This window comes from Haliotis rubra, unplaced genomic scaffold (assembly GCF_003918875.1).
Source record: "Haliotis rubra isolate DU_JTF1 unplaced genomic scaffold, ASM391887v1 Scf832, whole genome shotgun sequence".
Lineage (NCBI taxonomy): Eukaryota > Metazoa > Mollusca > Gastropoda > Lepetellida > Haliotidae > Haliotis > Haliotis rubra.
In genome coordinates this window covers 45,652-67,224 of record NW_025767560.1, presented here as the reverse complement: position 1 = coordinate 67,224, position 21,573 = coordinate 45,652, and the positions used below count along the sequence as shown (strand labels likewise).

At 42.5% G+C, this 21,573-nt stretch overlaps 1 protein-coding gene across 1 annotated transcript in view; it reads left to right on the top strand.

Moving 5' to 3' along the window:
• Positions 1–21,573, top strand: part of LOC124262357 (DNA (cytosine-5)-methyltransferase 3B-like) — a 47,731-nt gene that overhangs the window by 20,538 nt on the left and 5,620 nt on the right. Inside the window, exons 7-15 of the mRNA XM_046696845.1 lie at positions 3,864–3,908; positions 6,310–6,395; positions 10,705–10,752; positions 13,985–14,049; positions 15,346–15,400; positions 15,876–16,007; positions 19,927–19,999; positions 20,335–20,480; positions 20,984–21,077. Of these exons, the coding sequence (XP_046552801.1) occupies positions 3,864–3,908; positions 6,310–6,395; positions 10,705–10,752; positions 13,985–14,049; positions 15,346–15,400; positions 15,876–16,007; positions 19,927–19,999; positions 20,335–20,480; positions 20,984–21,077 (744 nt within the window). The remainder of the gene's footprint in view (positions 1–3,863; positions 3,909–6,309; positions 6,396–10,704; positions 10,753–13,984; positions 14,050–15,345; positions 15,401–15,875; positions 16,008–19,926; positions 20,000–20,334; positions 20,481–20,983; positions 21,078–21,573) is intronic.

The following is a 21,573-nucleotide window of genomic DNA, read 5'->3' as shown; positions in this document are numbered from 1 at the left end:
AAGTTTGTAGGCATCCAGAGAGCAAGGGATAAGAAATTAGGCAACGCTAAAGGGAATAAGGATTCTTTTCGTCGCCCATCCGCAGCTCCAAGAGGTAACTACGGAAGAGGTCGGCCCTTTCGAGGCGCCAGAAGTTCCAGACAATGAAATACAGGTTCGGAACGACTGGAGTCTTCCACCCCGAGCCGTTCCAGTACAACCTTCACAAGTGGGTGGTCGAATCAAGAAATGAATCTGCATATCAACATGCTCGAGATGAAAGCAGTAGTAAATGCCCTATGACATAGGTCCAACATACTAAGAAACGCAAAATTGATGATCCATACGGACAACTCAATAGTGGCGTTCTACATAAACAAACAAGGATCAACAAGATCTTGGAATCTTCTAGACCTCAGCTTTCAACTATTCAACATAATAGACAATCTGAACATTTATGTGAAAGCATGTCACATTCCGGGAGCCAGGAATGTAATAGCAGATGTGCTATCTCGACCACATCAACCATCCCCAACAGAATGTTACATCCACAAGCATTCAGATGCATCATACAGACGATAGGATCTCCACTCGTAGACCTATTCACCACAAGATTCAACAATCAACTAGCAACATTCGTCTCTCCAACTCCCGATCCGCAAGCATGGGCGACAGACGCTCTAAGCATCCCATGGGAAGGACTAAACGCGTATGCGTTCCCTCCACCAGCGTTAATACCACAGGTATTACAGAAAATCAGACAGACAAACAATCTACAACTGATTTTGGTCACGCCTTACTGGCCGGCAAGAACGTGGCTTCCCGTTCTCTTACAAGAACTCGGAAAACCAACAATACAACTTCCAGTCGAACCTACTAATTCATCCTCACACCAAGCAAGTTCACAAGTATCCCAGATCATTCCACCTACACGTATGGAACGTATCAAGACTTGCTTGTCGAAAAGAGGATACTCCGCCAGAGCAGTGAAAGCAGTTACACTAGCTTTACGCAGATCTACTTGTAACTGGTATGACGACAAGTGGCAAAGCTTTGAGAAATATGCATCGAGGATAGGTTTCACAGCAGTGAAAGCAACACATCCTCAAGTGGCGGAATATCTTTGTCATCTCAGACAAATAAAGAGATTTAAAGGTTCGACATTATCTACATACCTAGCGGCTCTCAGCTCAGTTATCACTATGAAGACAGGCGTGAAACTGACGAAAGTGCCAGAGTTACTGGCCTTGCTACGCGCTCTTTTAAACTGGAAGACCAACAAAGGAAATTTAAAGCGCCGGCTTGGGATCTCAACGTGGTGTTACGACATCTCACCAGTGATGCGTACGAACCACTAGAAAGAACTTCTTACGAATTTCTTACACAGAAAACGCTATTTCTGATCGCCTTGGCAACAGCGGCGCAGATGTCAGAAATACATGCTCTGGACTTCGAACGAATACGTTTTGACACACGTCACAACATAGTTCATCTAGGATTGAGATGGGATTTCATAGCTAAGAATCAACTGCCAGGTCAACCGGACAGACAATTCCACATCCCAGCATTATCTACAATCCTTAAGACTTATCCTTATGTCCAGTCAGAGCACTGAAAATATTTCTACAAAAGTCTAAAACCAGGAGCCGAAAATTCTAACGCCGTTTCATCCCCATATCGTCGGAGACACCCACAGAGATCTCACGTACTATGATATCAGTTTGGATGAGAGCAATCATACTACGAGCCCACAAGGCAGCAGGACTTGAGCCTCCACGAGCCTCCACGAGCCTCCAATCCGCACGAAGTTAGAGCATTGGCATCTACACTCGCTCTACATGGAAACTGCTCAATATCCACGATCATGGAAGGGTGTTTTTGGAAATCGGAGACAGTGTTTGCTAACCACTACCTCAGAGACATCACTACCGAGGACGTCTCCGGTATCCACCAGTTTTGGCCTCTGGTTGTAGCTCAACAGCTGACGGTCCCACAAAGGCGCTGAGATGTATCTCGCCCTTTTACCGCATGTCATGCAAAGCTCGTACTCCAAGGAATAGAGCTTATAGTCCATGTACACGTCTAGAACAGACTAGCATGAATATTGGACCCTGTACTTGTAAGGAATTACTTGTACACGGATAGGGTCACTGCTCCACTTGATACGAACATCAAGAGTTGGAGTTATTGAAATCCACATGTACGGTTACAGAAGAGTTTGATATATTGTGGTCCCCCCAAATTACCAGATACAATTCGACATATGGATCAACAGCAGCAGCAGTGCCATTAAAAGTTCCCATGGAGGGTAAATAGGACGTAAATTCATCACTAAGGAATCCAGAAGTGGCTTAACCCACCACCTATCCCGTTGGATTCTACAAACAATAAGCATGAGTCTGGATAAGGAAAAATATGTAATTTTCTGAATATAATTGATATTTTATACTTATCCTGACTCATGAGGTAAGCCCTCCCAACCTCCCCTCAAGGCACTCTGGATTTCCCAGTAAATCAGTGTGTCGGGCTGTAAAGTACGGAGAGAGTGAGGAGCATGGGAGACAGGTGGCGCCGTTTCCCGCCAAAACCTGAGAAGGGAGATGACTGCTGGTAAGTGATCTTACGTCCGCTTTTTTTAAGGGAGCTTCAAAAGGGGATTCAAGTGTTCCACTAGCATTCGGAAGGAAAGGGAGACAAGCAATAAGCATGAGTCAGGATAAGTATAAAATATCAATTTTATTCAGAAAATTACATATTTGATGGTGTCAATTTTCTCCAAATGTGTTGAATCTCATTTGCTGTCACATGCACATGGGCTAGCTCAAGCAGACACAAGAAGTAGAATTACAATCCAGCTCCAAGGGGAAATTATTGCAGGTATTTCACACATTGGTAACGGTCAGGACACAAAGTCACAGGACAAGCATGTTACAATTTGTAGAAAAAACCTTTTTTAAGTTTTAAAAAAATTAAATGCAGTTTGAGTATGCCTGTTCAATCCTAATTGGCATAATATGAATTAGTTTGTTTATTTGCATTTATAGTCACATTATTTGTGAACATTGATATTAGGACCGTCACCTTCGGACAGAGCAAATCTGCCAATTTTTACCCTAAAATGTGGCTAAATATAAATTTCAAAATAACAAGACTAATGATGTACCACATTTACTGACTAGTAAACATCTAAATATGTTTTCTAGCACCAAAAAATCCTTTTAAGGTAACAGATTTTTTTTTTTGGAGCGGACACTTTTTTTATTATTTGGAACGGACACATAACGGATACTGTCTTAAAAATGGGTGAAAATTAACTGTGTGCACGCACGCAAGCACACACACCTTTCTCAAGAAGATTTATCTGCCCCTGAGATGATGGGGTGGGTGGTGTGTTGCAGTAGTCAAGTGAGTGAGAATGGGCATCATCGTTCTTTGGTTTGAATAATTTTACGAATTATACACCTGAGCTACAGTCAAGCTTAGTGTGCTTGTATAACCCGAAGAGATGCAGGTGTTAGACATTAACCACTTGGGATAAACCCATGAGCATGGATATGGTTCTGACATACCTAGGAAAATAGTTAAGGTGAACCACAATCATATGTTTCTGGCATGCCAAAGGTATTCAACTCTACACAATGAATTGAGCCTCCTCAGACAACGTGGCTAATTCGTGCTTGTGTTCATGCTCATGCTTAGGTACCTCCATATCCTGTGGAAACTTACATTTACAGCTATGGTACAACAGGTATGTTACTTGTTCATGAAGTACATAGTATGCAAACCTATTGTTGACTGGACAATGAACAAAATGTTTTACTCTGACATGATCTAATAAGAATTCACATGGTGTGAGGTGAAAGAAAGAAATCTGTATTTTGCAGATAATGCTGTGGATGCTGTTAGAAATGGGCAGAAACAACTGGAAGGTAAGTGGAATCGTGTGACAAATCACACGTCAACCATTGAACAGGAACTTTCTTTTTCTTGTGGAATGACTCCTGATTGTGATGTTTTCGATGCAGGACTACCTTCTTGGTCTAGTGGTCATCCTAAAGAATGTCAATTCTACAAAGCAAAGAGATTATTTATTACTAAATAACGTGAACTGAGAAAACGTAAACAGCCATTTATGAAGTTTCACTGACATTTTCTGCACACTTGTGGCTGAATAACAGCCCCTGAGCAGCTAATCTAAAGCCTTGAATTATTAACAGGACTTCAAACCATGCATCTAGCATCTGGACATATTTCTCTAGAAGTTGTAAATGAAGAAATTTTATTGGTTGGTCTCAGATGCATGCATGGGAAATTTTGTGAACACTGATTATGTGTGGATGTGATTTTATGAAAGCTTCTATAAGAGTAACACCTGTGAAAAGTAATAAGAGATTGGATTTGTAACTCAAGGAAAACCTGTCGATATTCAGCTCACTTTATTACACATAGCCTGTTGTGTTATATGATTATGTCTCCCCTCGAAGGGTCGGGAGACATATTGTTTTTGGTTGAGTTTCCGTCGGCATCAGCGTTGGCGTTCCCATTGTTTCCGGAACATAAATCTCAAACTCCTTGAACAATCTTCACTAACATTTGCTATACTCCCTCTCCATAGCTTGTAGATGTCCCTTTGGGGGATTTGAGGGGTTTTTTTTATGCCCCCATATAGGGTTACCCTCCGTGTCCATCCGTACGAAACAGGGAATGTACTCTATCCACTTCTCCACAAAAACGCTCTGTGGAATTCAATGAACTTATACATGGGCTTTCTTGGGACTCTAATGGTGTACATCTCATATTTTGTTTTTGTATTTTATTGTTTTTGTAAGTTTTGAACTTAGGTACAATTTGCTGAATTTCTCTATGATGATAGTGTAATAGGGGATGAAGTCTATCCACTTCTCCACAAAAACTGCTCAACAGAATTGAATGAACTTCTACATGTCTTTCGTAGGGACTCTAAAGGTGTGCATTTCATAATTTTTTATGCAATTTCTTATATTTGTCACTTTTACAGATGTTTGAACTTTGAATTTTGTTCTATTCAGCCTGTTCGTTCCATCCAACAGGGGGGTGTACGTTATCCACTTCTCCTCAAAAACTACTTTATGGAATTCATTTAGATTACACATGTGCTTTATAGGGACTCTAAAGGCGTGCATCTCATTTTTTTATTTTGTATTTTATTTATTTTTCCAATTTTAATGCCGTTTTGAACTTACATAAATTTTGTTGAATTTCTCTCTGATATAGATAGTGAAATAGTGGATTAAGTCTATCCACTTCTCCACAAATCACTTCTACAGACAGAATTGATTCTATTCATCCTTATACATGTGTTTCATTGGGACTCATTTAAAGGTGTGCATCTCTATAGTTGGATAGATGTTTATTGAACTTGTTTGTGAATTTTGTTCAATTATTGATCTTTATATGATAATAGGTTGTGTTATCTAAAAAACCTCAACACATTGTTTTTTCAGTGTTTTCAAGTACTTCATGTGGGACCATGAATGTGTGATAATTGATCTTTATTTATGGTTCCATTCATGTATACAATTTTCGAGACTTTGTCTGACGATGAATGAAGGACTTTACCATTCACTTTAGCTTCTACAGCAATCTATTGCTTTCACTTGCCTCCACAGTGATATTGCTATTGCTAGTTTATTTACCCTTGTACCATGAACCTTCATGATATAGGTTTAATTGTACTGTGGTAAGTTCATTGTGACATACATTTACAAATATGTATTTACCTTGGATGCTTTGGATATATTTATTTTATAATCAACCATGATATTTATTAATATATAGAAATTAATCACCAGAGCACACTCAGCTTAGGGAACTCTTCCTACAGCAGCGGGGGCATCCGGTGTCCCTGGACACAATTTGTTCTTGTTTTCAATTTATTTTGTTTCTGTTGTCATGGGAACAATTTGGACTTTGTCTTTTTGAATGGTAAAGTTTGTTTCCAGAGCATAATTCTGAAACTAATTGACCCATCTTCACCAAATTTGCTATACTGCCCCTCCATATCATGGAGATGTGCCTTTTAGGGGTTTGTACTTTTCTTTCAATTTTATTCCTTTACAAACATAATAACATACTATCAATAATATGTATTTCCATACTTAGAGATTTTGAAATTGAAGGAATCAAATGAATTGTTAGAGGTTTCAACGTTGAATTAGGGAAGGGGAGACATCTGTTTTTACGAGTAAAAACACTTTCTAGTTTAGTTGATAGATTGATGTTTTTCATCTCCTTAGGTTTCAGGGTTTACATGGGTACATATTTAAGGGAGTACTGTGTGATACGTTGTAGATATCTGCATCAGCTGTTCGGATCTGCACCAGGAGGTGGTGTGTGGACACCCATTGTTTGAAGGAGGCCTTTGTTCTGGATGTAAGGTAGGAGTGACAACATTTGAAAGAAACCTTTCTTATGGTTGGTTGGTTTGTTGTTTAACACTGCACTCAGCAGTATTCCAGCTATATGGCAGCGGTCTGTAAATAATCGAGTCTAGACCAGACAATCCAGTGATAACCAGTGTGAGTATCAATCTACACAGTTGGGATACAATGACGTGTCAACCAACTCAGCGAGTCTGACCACCTGATCCTGTTAGTTGCCTCTTACAACAAGCATGGGATGCTGAAGACCAATTCTAACCCAGATCTTAATGGGTCCCTTTCTTATGGATATAAGGTAGGACGGGCACCATTTGAAGGAGGCTTTAGTTCTGGATGTAAGGTAGGAGGGGCACCATTTGAAGGATGCCTTAGTTATGGACGTAAGGTACGAGGGGCACCATTTGAAGAATGCCTTAGTTCTGGATGTAAAGTAGGAGGGGCACCATTTAAGACAGGCCTTTGTTCTGGATGTGAGGGAGGCGGTGCACCATTCGAAGGAGGCCTTAGTTCTGGATGTAAGGTAGGAGGGGCACCATTTGACCGATGCCTTAGTTCTTGACATGAGGTAGGAGGGGCACCATTTGAAGGAGGCCTTAGTTCTGGATGTAAGGTAGGAGGGGCACCATTTAAAGGAGGCCTTAGTTCTCGATGTAAGGTAGGAGGGGCACCATTTGAAGGAGGCTTTAGTTCTGGACATAAGGTAGGAGGGGCACCATTTGACCGATGCCATAGTTCTTGGATGCGTAAAGTAGGAGGGGCACCATTTGAAGGAGGCCTTATTTCTGAATGTGAGGGAGGAGGTGTACCATTTGAAGGAGGCCTTAGTTCTGGATGTAAAGTAGGACGTGCACCATTTGAAGGAGGCCTTAGTTCTGGATGTAAGGTAGGACGGGCACCATTTGAAAGAGGCCTTAGTTCTGGATGTAAGGTAGGAGGGGCACCATTTGAAGGAGACCTTAGTTCAGGATGTACAAGGTAGGAGGGGCACCATTTGAAGGATGCCGTAGTTTTGGATGATGTGAGGGAGGAGGTGCACCATTTGAAGGAGGCCTTAGTTCAGGATGTAAGGTAAGAGGGGCACCATTTGAAGGAGGCCTTAGTTCTGGATGTAAGGTAGGACGTGCACCATTTGACCGATGCCTTAGTTCTTTATGTAAGGTAGGACGTGCACCACTTGAAGGAGGCCTTAGTTCTTGACGTAAGGTACGAGGGGCACCATTTGAAGGAGGCCTTAGTTCTGGACATAAGGTAGGAGGGGCACCATTTGAAGGAGGCCTTAGTTCTGGACATAAGGTAGGAGGTGCACCATTTGAAGGAGGCCTTAGTTCTGGATGTGAGGTAGAAGGGGCACCATTTGAAGGAGGCCTTAGTTCTGGACATAAGGTAGGAGGGGCACCATTTGAAAGAGGCCTTAGTTCTGGACATAGGTAGGAGGGGCACCATTTGAAAGAGGCCTTCGTTCTGGATGTGAGGGAGGAGGTGCACCATTTGAAGGAGGCCTTAGTTCAGGATGTAAGGTAAAAGGTGCACCATTTGACCGATTCCGTAGTTCAGGACGTAGCGTAGGATGAGCACTATTTGACGGATGCCTTAGTTCTGGATGTAAGGTAGGAGGGGCACTATTTGAATGAGTCCTTTGATCTGGACGTAAGGTAGGAGGGGCACCATTTGAAGGAGGCCTTAGTTCTGGATGTAAAGTAGGACGGGCACCATTTGAAAGAGGCCTTAGTTCTGGATGTAAGGTAGGAGGGGCACCATTTGAAGGAGGCCTTAGTTCTGGATGTAAGGTAGGAGGGGCACCATTTGACAGATGCCGTAGTTTTGGACGTAAGGGAGGATGTGCACCATTTGACGGATGCCTTAGTTCTGATGTAAAGCAAGAGGGGCACTATTGGAATGACTCCTTTGACCTGGACGTAAGGTAAGAGGGGCACCATTTGAAGGAGGCCTTAGTTCTGGATGTAAGGTAGGAGGGGCACCATTTGAAGGAGGCCTTAGTTCTGGATGTAAGGTAGGAGGGGCACCATTTGAAGGAGGCCTTAGTTCTGGATGTAAGGTACGAGGGGCACCATTTGAAGGAGGCCTTAGTTCTTGACGTAAGGTAGGAGGGGCACCATTTGAAAGAGGCCTTCGTTCTGGATGTGAGGGAGGAGGTGCACCATTTGAAGGAGGCCTTAGTTCTGGATGTAAGGTAAGAGGTAGGGGTGGGTATTGCAGAGAATTTTCATATTGCGATATATTGCGATGCGGAAGCATATATTGCGATATGTATTGCAATATATTGCAAGGATTATTTTTTTAACAAAAACTACTTATAATCGAGTTAATGCTTGATTATAAGCAAAAACACAACAAAATCACTATGATTGATTAACTGTTTATAAAAACTTTTAATCATGACAAAATGAAAATGTAATTAACATTTGGCACTAATGAAACAGGGAAAAGAACAATTCAAAAAAGGGAAATATCCGAAGATTTCCGAGTGTTACGGTTTTTTGAATGCATGTCAAAATACCGGTTTTCGATCAGCGTATCGCAATACGTATCGTTTTCATGTCTGAACCGGTAAATACCGGTAAACCGGTTATATTGTGCAGCCCTAGTAAGAGGGGCACCATTTGACCGATGCCGTAGTTCAGGACGTAGCGTAGGATGAGCACTATTTGACGGATGCCTTAGTTCTGGATGTAAGGTAGGAGGGGCACTATTTGAATGAGCCCTTTCTCTGAGAACTAAAGGCCTCCTTCAAATGGTGCCCTTCATTACTACATGCAGAACATTAAGGCCTCCTCCTGAACTAAGGTCTCCTTCAAATGGGGCACTATTTGAATGAGCCCTTTGACCTGGACGTAAGGTAGGAGGGGCATCATTTGACGGATGCCTTAGTTCTGGATGTAAGGTAGGAGGGCACCATTTGAAGGACGCCTTTGACCTGGACGTAAGGTAGGAGGGGCACCATTTGAAGGAGGCCCTAGTTCTGAATGTAAGGTAGGCAGGGCACCATTTGAAGGAGGCCTTAGTTCTGAATGTAAGGTAGGAGGGGCACCATTTGAAGGAGGCCTTAGTTCTTGACATAAGGGAGGAGGGGGCATCATTTGAAGGAGGCCTTAGTTCTGGATGTAAGGTAGGAGGGGCACCATTTGAAGGAGGCCTTAGTTCTGGATGTAAGGTAGGAGGGGCACCATTTGAAGGAGGCCTTAGTTCTGGATGTAAGGTAGGAGGGGCACCATTTGAAGGAGGCCTTAGTTCTGGATGTAAGGGAGGAGGGGCACCATTTGAAGGAGGCCTTAGTTCTGGATGTAAGGGAGGAGGTGCACCATTTGAAGGAGGCCTTAGTTCTGGATGTAAGGTAGGAGGGGCACCATTTGAAGGAGGCCTTAGTTCTGGATGTGAGGTAGGGTAGGAGGTGCACCATTTGAAGGAGGCCTTAGTTCTGGATGTAAGGTAGGAGGGATGCACCATTTGAAAGGAGGCCTTAGTTCTGGATGTAAGGGGTGGAGGGGCACCATTTGAAGGAGACCTTAGTTCTGGATGTGAGGGTAGGAGGGGCACCATTTGAAGGAAGCCTTAGTTCTGGATGTGAAGGGAGGACAGGCACCATTTGAAGGAGGCCTTAGTTCTGGATGTAAGGTAGGAGGGGCACCATTTGAAGGAGGCCTTAGTTCTGGATGTAAGGGAGGAGGGGCACCATTTGAAGGAGGCCTTAGTTCTGGATGTAAGGTAGGAGGGGCACCATTTAAAGGAGGCCTTAGTTCTGGATGTAAGGTAAGAGGGGCACCAATTGACAGAGATGCCTTAGTTCTGGATGTAAGGTAGGATTTTGCAATTTGAAGGAGACCTTAGTTCTGGACGTAAAGTTGGAGGTGCACCATTTGACAGTTGCCTCAGTTCAGTGTTTTGCAGCTTCAACCTGGATCAAGTTTTTGTGACTCTTTGTCATGTTGCATTCATTTATTGATCCATTTGTTCAACCTCCAAGAAGGTTACAGTATTCATTATCCTCTCTGTATAAGTCAGTCTGAGAGGGAGAGAGATCATGAAGGTTTCCTTTTCTGCAAACATTAAAGTTATATGAATTAGCTAAAGTGTACAGAAATACCCACAGGTCATGACAGACAGTAAGTTCATTCTTTGTGATCAAATTTCAGAATCTGTTTCCATAATAATTAATGGTTTATTTGTGAAAGTTGTTGTTCAATACAATAGTCATAGCTTTAAGTAGTCATGAAGATGTAAATGTGAGAAGACCTCAGAGTTCCCTGATAATGCACAAGGTTTTTTCATGTGCTTATTCATTCTTTAGGCGGAAGTGTCGGACACGATGTATGCAGTTGGGGAAGACGGACTTCATGTGAGTTCCTGTCATGGATATATCATGAGATTACAGATAAAAGCATTTCTTACACACCCATGGGTGAGAAAGCCATGTGAGAAAACTGGTATCACACATATGTGTGAGATCGATTTCTAATCCCGTGATTGGCTACTCCATGCTGATGACCTAGGGTCAGGTTATAACGGACTATTTTCCAGATTTAAATTCATTGATAAGTTACTCGTGCTTCAATCGAACAGAATCCTGTTACTCATGCCGAAAAAAACTTTACACTTACCTATTATTTTCGCGATTGCAACATAAACAGGTATTTATACAATGAAACACAATTAGAATAAATATAACACGAATGTTTTATTTTCTAATATCTTTTATTAAAATGTATGATTTCCAGTAGCTCGAACAATCAGTGATACCTGTGTAAACGATTATGTGAAAATCGCCGTTATGGACAAAAATTCCCTTCGAATATTCAAAATGTAAAACATTGGTACTTTTACTGGAGAGATGCGACAAGTGTCATGTATCGTCTTGCAAAAATACCAGCACGATAACGTCAGTGCCTGTCCATTGTGAGATCGATTTGCCTCGTTGTTTCTTTGATGCATTGATGAAGATGACATTTTTCACTGGTAATGATGAAGACCCACTTTCAGCTCCGGGATACTATGTGATTCCAATGTTATCAAATTCACTCGTGACAATCAGAACCAAAACACACTCGTTAAAACAATGTACAACATGGAACGTTTGCAAGGGTTCATGAGTGCAAATGGCGGCACATGTCCTTTCTATTCAATCGAACATGTACAGGAACAGTTGATCTACACATAAGTCATTGTTTAAGATATTCCTCCGACACATGATAATTCATAGTTTATGTCTTGATAACATACAGGATGTAATCAACTTACATTTCATACTGACAACTCCGAAATTCCGTTTCATTCCATGTGGCAGTTTCTGGCTCGGGAAAACGAGAAGGATGTGGCGAAGAAGAGTAGTCCCCCATTTATAGTGAACGTAACCTCAGCAATGTCACATTCAAGCACACGGGATACACCTAATTACTCACACTCAATAGTTTTGGCTCCGGTCGATGGGAGAACATTGAATGTAAACTGGTACACAAGTACAGATCCCCAATGTGCAGAGATATCCAAAACAATCTTCCGATGACGACAACCACCAAACTATAACGATGATGTCACACGCTGAAATATTTTATGCTTGCATGAAATAAAATCATCCACATTTACATGGTAACATCATCGTTTTAGAGGGTTTCATTAATTTTCTGTGATCTTATCCAGTTTGCATTATCATTATTGCCTTGATGACGCGAAGATGTGGCAGAAAACTTTTTGTGGATGGTCACCTTTGGGATGAGCAGTAATTAGGAGGCCACGTGAGGTCAATCATTCATAAACCTTGTGTTGTGTATTATTGCGCAGCTACAATGAGAAAATATGAAATTTGCTTTCGCTCGTTAAATATGTTTTGAAACAACTCGTTGTGAGATAAATGGTATCTGACAGACACTCGTTTAGTAATCTCTATATATCCTGGTGTTGCATTATATGTCCATATAAATCACAACAGGATATCACAAGCTGTCGTACTTTGACCCGATCCCAACAGCGATTCTGTTGCAGCTACTAGATCAGCTGCTTCCTGTCATAACAGAAATTGTCAACACGAGCCTGGAATCTGGAATATTTCCTTCTCACTTTAAACAGGCAGTTGTGAGACCTCACCTCAAAAAGCCGAACTTGGATCCTAATGACCCTAAGAACTTCTGACCTGTGTCCAACCTTTCCTTCTTGTCCAAGCTACTAGAAAGAGCTGTCAACACCAGGCTAAAGGTCCATCTATCTGTCAATGCTATCCTTGACAAGTTCTAATCCGCATACCGCCAATATTACAGCACCGAAACAGCCCTGATATGTGTCCTCAATGACCTACTGTCTGCACTGGATGATGGCTTCATGGCTTCCCTTTGTCATGCTCGATCTGTCAGCGGCATTAGATACCATCGACCATGAAGTTCTAATAAGCCGTCTTTTGGTTGAATCTGGCATCCGTGGTAACTGCCACAAGTGGTTTTCATCCTACTTGGAAGATCGTAGACAAGCAGTCATCATCGGCAATGAAAAATCCGGATTTCACAAACTACACTGTGGTGTTCCACAAGGATCTGTTTTAGGTCCGATACTCTTCACGCTTCGTACACGGCAAATCTGGCTAACATCATCCAACACTTCAAGCTTCTTCACCATGGATATGCTGACAATACACAAATGATGGACAAATTCAAACTCGAGAACCTTCAGGTGTCCTTCCAACGCATATCTGATTGTAGGACAGCAACAAAGTCATGGATGACAGCAAATATGCTGAAACTGAATGAAGAAAAAACAGAGGTGATGCTGATTGGCACTAAGCAACAGTTGGCCAAAGTAGAAGAACAATCCATTCTGATAGCGGATACGGAAATAGTTCTCAGTGACCACCTTAAAGATCTGGGAGTATTTCTGGACTCACACCTCTCCATGGAGAAACAGGTTACCCACATCAGTCGAACCTGTTATTATCATCTCCGATCCATCAGCAACATTCGACATTTAATAACCGCAGAAGCTGCAAAGGTACTTGCCCATGGTCTAATAACATCAAGACTAGATTACTGCAACAGTTTGCTTCAGGGCATCAGTGGTAAACTGCTATCTAAGCTACAGGTGCTGCAAAATTCTGCAGCACGGGTCATCACAAGAACACCAAGACATGTGCACATGACACCAGTGCTCAGAGACCTCCACTGGTTGCCAGTAAAAGCTAGAATAGAGTTCAAGCTTCTCTGTATCATCTATCGATGCCTCCATAACACCAGCCCTGACTATCTATCTGAACTCTTGACTCCACACACTCCAGCACGTAAACTCTGATCAAGTGACCAAAATCTCCTCCAAGTTCTTAAATATTGACTGAAGACATTTGGCTCCAGATCCTTCTCCAGCACTGCCCCTATCCTCTGGAACTCACTTCCATCAGAGTTGAGAAATTCAAATCTAGACTAAAGACCCATATGTTCTCCAAGTATCATAGTGACATTTAAATCCAGTCAACACTCCCTGACATTTATCTTTATACAATCCCCTTGTAGCGCCTTGAGCAGGCATGTCTGTCTGGATTGCGCGCATTATAAATGCACATTTATTGTTTATTATTATTACTGTGTTTGTTTCAGAGCTTCTGTGCTGTGTGTGGTGCTGGGGGAGACCTGTTTGTTTGTGATTCTCCTGAGTGTCAGAGGTTGGTGCATTGGACCAAGGGAATTTGATGTTCTAGAATTTCTATGGGTTGTTTCAAAATGTAAGGGTTGTTGTTGCAGGGTGTATGGATGGGTTCATATTTAGTGTGAACTCTTTCATGTTTCAGGGTGTACTCTTTCATGTGTTCAGGGTGTACTGTTTTATTTTTCGGGGTGTACTGTTTCTTGTAATGTTTCAGTGTGTATTTGTTCATGTGACCATGTGTACTGTTTCATGTTTCAGTGTGTATTTGTTCATGTGACCATGTGTACTGTTTCATGTTTCAGTGTGTATTTGTTCATGTGACCATGTTACTGTTTCATGTGTCAGTTCATGTTTCAGGGTGTATTTGTTCATGTGACCATGTGTACTGTGTACTGTTTCATGTTTCAGGTATTTGTTCATGCTTGTGACTTTGGTGTTTTGTTCATGTGACCATGTGGTTTCAGGTGTATTTGTTCATGTGACCATGTGTACTGTTTCATGTTTCAGTGTGTATTTGTTCATGTGACCATGTGTACTGTTTCATGTTTCAGGGTGTATTTGTTCATGCGACCATGTGTACTGTTTCATGTTTCAGTGTGTATTTGTTCATGTGACCATGTGTACTGTTTCATGTTTCAGGGTGTATTTGTTCATGTGACCATGTGTACTGTTTCATGTTTCAGTGTGTATTTGTTCATGTGACCATGTACTGTTTCATGTAGCCTAGTGGTTAAAGCGTTCATTGTTTCATGTTTCAGGTGTATTTGTTCATGACCATACTGTTTCATGTGTCAAGACCATGGTTCAATTCCCCACATGGGTACAATGTGTGAAGCCCATTTCTGGTGTCCCCCAGGGTGTATTTGATATTGCTGGAATATTGCTAAAGGGTGCATAAAACTAAACTGTTTCATGTGTCAGTCAGTCATGTGACCATGTGTACTGTTTCCATGTTTCAGGGTGTATTTGTTCATGTCTTCGTGTGTATTTGTACATGTTTCTGTTTTAGTTTATTATTGTTCATGTTTGAGGGTATATTTGTTCATGTGACCATGTGTACTGTATTTGTACATGTCTCAGGGTGTATTCATTCATGTGACCATGTGTACCATGTTTCATGTTTCTCAGTGTGTACTGTTCTTGTTTCAGGATGTAATGGTTCATGTGACCTTGTGTACTTGATAATGTGTATTGGTTCATGTGACTGTGAACTTGTTTCAGGATGACACGGTTTCATGTTTCAGGGTGTACTGGTTCATGTTTCAGGGTGAAACGTGATTCATGTTTCAGGGTGTACTGGTTCATGTTTCAGGGTGTACTGCAGGCCATGTGTAGAGGAACTAGGAGGGGAAGACATGCTCCAAAAGGTATCTGCAACAATTATCAAGTATCAGACTCCGACATGTTTTCCTCAAGAATGACATGAGCTCAATCTGAATGTTCAGTATAATTGTATTTTATATGAACTTTTCTATCTAATACACATTTCCAGTTTCAAGTGACTGTCACAGACTCAGCAAATTCAGGGATGGAAATAACTTTAAAATTGCTAGTGTACTCCAGTACAGTGGCACATGTAAAATCACTTGCCCTGATAATTTTTCCACTATACCGGCTGATTTTCCTGTTCATGTTTTAAATATACAACATAATGAACATTGGAAAGTCAACTGGACACCGGTACAGCGTGATATACAAATTTGCTTGCCCGTCAGAAAAAAGCACTGGACTGGAACATCGGGCAACGGGTTATTTCCACCCCTGAAGTTAAGACATTCATGAGACCATAAGATCATGTTCCACTTCATGCTGAGTAATGGCTACAACCTTCTCTTCTTGCAGGTGATAGCAGCCAGCAAGTGGCATTGCTTCCTATGCTTCTCGTGTACCAACCAGCAAGACTGTCTCCTCCGTCCTCGACCAAACTCACACGAGATGATCATAAGGTTTTTTGACACAGGATACAGGGTGCAGGTGAGGGGGAGTTCTTGATATATATATATATAATGCTGATGATGGGGAGTTGGTGATGCATCATCCCTGTATTGACGACCAGTGGTTTTGGGGAGTGTTTTGGGGGATGCGGACATGAGCAATTCAGTCACAGAGAATCCTGTAGGTGGCTGACCCAACACCTACTTCCGTCGGATTTGATTAGCAATATAGCATGTGTCATTATAAGGAAAATTTTGTAATTTTAATGATAAAATTGATATTTTATACTTATCCTAACTCATGATTTGAAGCCCTCCCAACCGTCCCCTCTCAACCACTATGGGCTTCCCTGTAAGCCTTAGTGTGGCCAGATATTCGGAGAGGGTGAGGACAGCATGCCTTGTGGTCACGTGGGTGCATTTTGGCAGGAAAGGCAAGGGAGGCAACTCCAGGGTGAGTGATTGTACGTTCGCCTCAGGGAACTGAAAGGGATTCAAGTTTCCACTTAACTGTTCGAAGAATAAGGGAGATAAGCAATATAGCATGAGTCAGGATAAGTATAAAATATCAATTTTATGATTGTCAATATGGGAAATAAATCGAATTGAAGTTCTTCTAAGAACGCAAACTTTGTGGTCAGTGCAACAGCAACTTTTCATGCTAAAACCACACGCTTTGTGTGTGGATTGTATAGGCTGTTGTAGTTTGTCACATCGATGTGTTCTCTGTTTGTTCACACTTGAATGGTGATGATTTTTCTGAATATCGACGGGTTGCATCTAGATCGAGATCGAATGAGATCGGGCGCATAACCGCTGTGAGGTCCTTCTACTTCTAAGTGTGCTAAATCAGAATGCCATTCGATGAGAGCAGTTCGTCGATCTAATCACCGTCCCCGACGAAGATTTTTAGGGTGGCCTCAGACTCCTACTTCTGAGTGAGTATCTCAGTCGTCTCTTTTCATCCTCAAATGTCTAGTCCCATCTCCGACAAGTTTTATCTCCTCCGAGAGTGGTAGTGCTAACAACCTCTGTAGCACAGTCTCGCCTTCTACCTTGGGTGACGCATTTCACAGACTCCTAGTTTGTTTTAGGTGGTTGTTTCAATGCCGCTTTGGTTAAGTGCTCCACCCCTCTGCTATGGTGGAGTGCGCTTTGGTGAAAGCTGCTCACTCTGAAACGGCGCGAGTGCAGTCCAGTTCGCACTTTCAATCACAGGGATCAGTTCGGCGCTTCAACCTATGCCGCTTGCTTCCAATGCAACGCTTTGTTCCAGTTCGGCGCTCTCATATCTTCCTGTGGTGACATCAGGCATGATGGCGGCAGTATCCAGTCTTGCGGTGCTTTCAACACCTTTCCTGTACCTTGCACTACCTGTGCTCTGAACCACCGCCTGGTTCCAGTGCGCTTCGCTTACTACCAGAGCTGCACTTGCTGTCCATGCATCACCGTGCACAATGCTTCGGCTCTCACAAAGGGGAAAAAGAGACCCGTGCATCGCTTTCGCTTCAGTTCACCGCTTCTAGTTCGGTCCAACTCATTAGCCCTGTGAGGCGCATTTGATTGGATCATCACTTCAGCCCAGTGTGCTTTTTCGATTAGATCAATGCTTCCAGACCAGTGTTCCGTTTTCGATTGGAACAACTTAGTGAACTGTTTTTTATTGGAACACCTTTCAGTCCAGTACACCGTTACTGTGTGGTACGGCGTTTTAGACGAATGCATCGGTCCCGATTGACTCAGCACTTTAGATCGTGAATGTGGGCGAACGGGATCACCCTGCCGAACCAGATCACTTGACCGGAACCGGATCACAGTACCGAATCAGATCACCTCTTCGATCCATATCGTTCGAACCAACCTAGGTCTCAGAATCGATTCTGATCACTGCACCATACCAGATCGCCCGGCTCCAACAGTATTTGCCGATCCAACAGAGTTCCTCGCTGAACTGTCAGCATTCAAGCCGAATCATCTGGTTACCTCTATGCATCATCATGACTTGTTTACTAGTTCGCACACTATGGTACCTACAGTGACTTTTTTTCTACTACAGTTCTACTTCAACACTTCTTCCAACTTAGGCGCTGATACCTGGACAGCCAGACAGACTATTCACCAACCCGCTGGCTGTCTACTATTCTTGGCCCTGACGCGACACCGAGGATCTCTCCCTATGTCCTGTCCGGACTTTACAGGTCTTTTAGCTGCCTCCAAGGACTGTCGTAAGATTACGCAAGAGACTGTTTATTTCTCTGTCATCTGCCTCATCTACAGAAGTCTCTCCGTTACACACTGGCATTCTGGATGCGATCTTACCATCCTTCATGCCTACGCCTCACGCTTGACCTTCCTCCTCCTACTATGGCCAACCCTCATGAGACAGGAACCTTGACCTCAATACATGGTGCTACATAGAACTGTTCCCTTCACGCATTATGGAGGGTTGTTTTTAGAGTTTGGACACGGTCTTCGTGGTCACCCTCCCTCCAGGATCTGTCTGTTACTGACGTGGAAGGTCTTCACCAACTGGGTCCATTGGTTTTGGCGCAGCAGTTGTCAGCCGTCAGCTTCGCAAACACACAGGTAAGATGCGAGTACCTACCTTCGTGTAGGTTTTGCATTCTCTATATCATGAAAGATATCGGTCCTATCTTCCTTATTGGTATGGATTATATTTGGGCATAGACCACTTCACCTAGGGAACTAGGGTGTGTTTGCACTGTCATACCATGACTTCGACAGACTGAAGAGCAGTCTTGTCGCGACATGCAGAGGTGGTCGACCTCCGGCTTACTGACCTCTACTCTCTGAGAATTACGTTAGTGAAGTTTTGATTTCGATTATAAGTGGTTTTGGCGTTCCCGCACTCCTAAGTCCTTTCTCACCTTTGGTAAGTTAGGGGGATTGGTACTGAACGTTAAACAAGTTATTCCCTCTTTCACCTTCCAGTGTCTGTCTGTGGGGGTAGGTTTGAAGCAGGGACTGTCCAGATTAAGGTTTTCGACTCTTTTAATTCACTGGGGTCACTTGATAAATCAAGGGGGGAAGCAGGGTCCACTTGCCAAACTGTGTCCTTTTGCTTGTCAAAAATTGCTGAAAACCACGTTAATTCGGGACCGCCCACTCCCTAGAGTTTTTGTGCTGTGTAAGCTAAGGGGTTATCAGAAGCAACCTGTCACAAGTTTAGAGTTAGCACATCGGGAGTTGGTGCTTTCTCCTGGCCTCCTTTGTGTTATCGCGTGAACTCCGCGGCTGTAGGAGTTGACACAGTGTAATCTCGCGGCCCACCTGCTAACCGTGGGATAAGGCATACCGTGAGGTAGAATAAGTTTAAAAATTTGGAAATTTTACTATAAATTGTATATTTTTATACTTATCCTATCTCACGCCATGGATACTTCACCTGACCTGCCCCACATCACAGATTACTGGAAGCTCAAGATGAGAATGACAGGAACAGAGCGTCACGTGATCATCTGAGCAACTGGCACGCTTATGAGATGATTGACAGGTCATGCTATCGGTGTGGGGGCAGAGGTCAGGGGTAGAGGCCAGAAAGCTTTGATTCAACTTTAGCCTACAGCACGTTTCCACATGGTCGTAGAAGAAGAAGAGAGGTGCACACTGTGAGATAGGATAAGTATATAAATATACAATTTATAGTAAAATTTCCTGTTTATCATAAAAATTACATTAATGTAACATCAGATACATTTTCATGGGTACCGTGTTCAGGTGAGGGAAACTGTTGGAGTATAAAACAATGAATGTAAGTAAAGACCGAGCAGCTAATGATATGTCAAGTATTTGGACACTTCTGAGGTACTTATGTATCACACAGGTAATTCACTTGACACAAGTTGCCAGAGAGAGTTGGGCTGAGATATAATGTCACAGTACATAAGTCATCATCTAATCTCCAGGAGTTATACTGTTTCTTTGTGTCTCCTCCATAGATGCCCAGTCTTGCCTACTTCAGCACCAAGAGACCACTTCGGGTTCTCAGTTTGTTTGATGGGATTGGCAGTGGTGAGTTGTAGATGGCAGGTCCAGTTAAGCACCCGATGCAGATTAAGAATGGGGTACAGGGGTGGGTAACCTCCTTTCGAAACGTTTTGATCATTTCTGCAAGCAGGAATTAAATAAGTAATCTGGTATAGCAGAAGTAAATACAACACTACAATTACTCTTTTGGTGATATACTCGTGAATGAGAAATGCCAGGTCGCAAAATGCAGCCATTGTTTAAATATACGGTTTTGCCAGCATTGAAACACATCAATATCATCTGAAACATCGGCTGACTAGTCGCAATTACCCTCACTCTCTTCCATCACTCACCTTCATATGTTTCTTTCTTCCCAGGGAAATTAACACTTGACCAGCTAGGCTTCAGTGTTGATGCCTACTATGCCAGTGAAATTGATGCTGATGCCATCATTGTTACCAGATGTAACCATGGCAACTCCGTTGTCCATGTTGGAGATGTCATGCAGCTGGATCACAAGAAGGTCAGTGAATGTTTGGTAATGCTTTCACAAATTCCTCATCCTCCCTTTCCTTCACTACATGAGAATATTAGGGCAGACTTGTACATAACACACAACATTTGTTGTCCCCCGCCTCAACGCGGAATTGGGGACTATGTATTCAGGAGCGTCCGTACATCCCGATTCTTGTTAACGCGATATCTCATGAACTGTTGTACCCAATGTCTTCAAATTTGGTGACAGCCTACATTTGGGGACTATGGGGATTATGCAGACACCAATCGATATTGGTGATCTTGACCTTATTGTCAAGGTCCCCATGACACTTTGACCACTTTTTAAACTCTTGTTAATGCGATATCTCATGAACTGTTGTACCCAATGTCTTCAAATTTGGTGACAGCCTGCATTGGGTGATATGGTGAGCTACAGAACTTGCAGTTTCTTGTCCCTTGTGTATGCATCCTTCATATTATTTATGTACATGTTGATTATCAGTTGATCCTGCTTTCAAAACTTTCCAGTTGGCCGAGTTGTCTCCTATTGATCTTCTTATTGGTGGATCCCCTTGCAATGACGTTTCTCTTGCAAATCCTGCAAGAAGAGGTTTCCAGTCTGGTGAGTAGATTATACTTTATTCATAACAAGCATTGTACTGTTTTCTCTGAGCTCATCTTTTCCTTCTTTGCAAGGTTTCTTTAATGCCAACCATTTGTTTCACCTTCATGGTTACATTTGTGAAGAAGGTCATGTTGCATAAGGCATGTAGGCTGTCCCTTGTTGTGCTGTACAACTCCTTGCTGTTGCACAGTCAGAAATTCTGAGAGGTACTTAGATGTACTGTCAGGCAAAGTAGGTATGGGGTCTAAAACGCGATGGGTCATGGCAGTGAACCAAAGTTGACTATGTCTTTCTCAGGGTGAAGTTGCCAATGTTGAAGCAGCCAAGGCTTTCTCATATATTTTTATGCATTGGTTTCTGGTTATTGTTTGAACAAACAAGTTTGCTTAAAGACACTAAGAAAGTAAGTATTCTGCTTTGTGACATACACTCACACATCACATATATTTATGTGTACAGATACAGTGGAAGGTAGCATGGCTGCTTCTCAGCT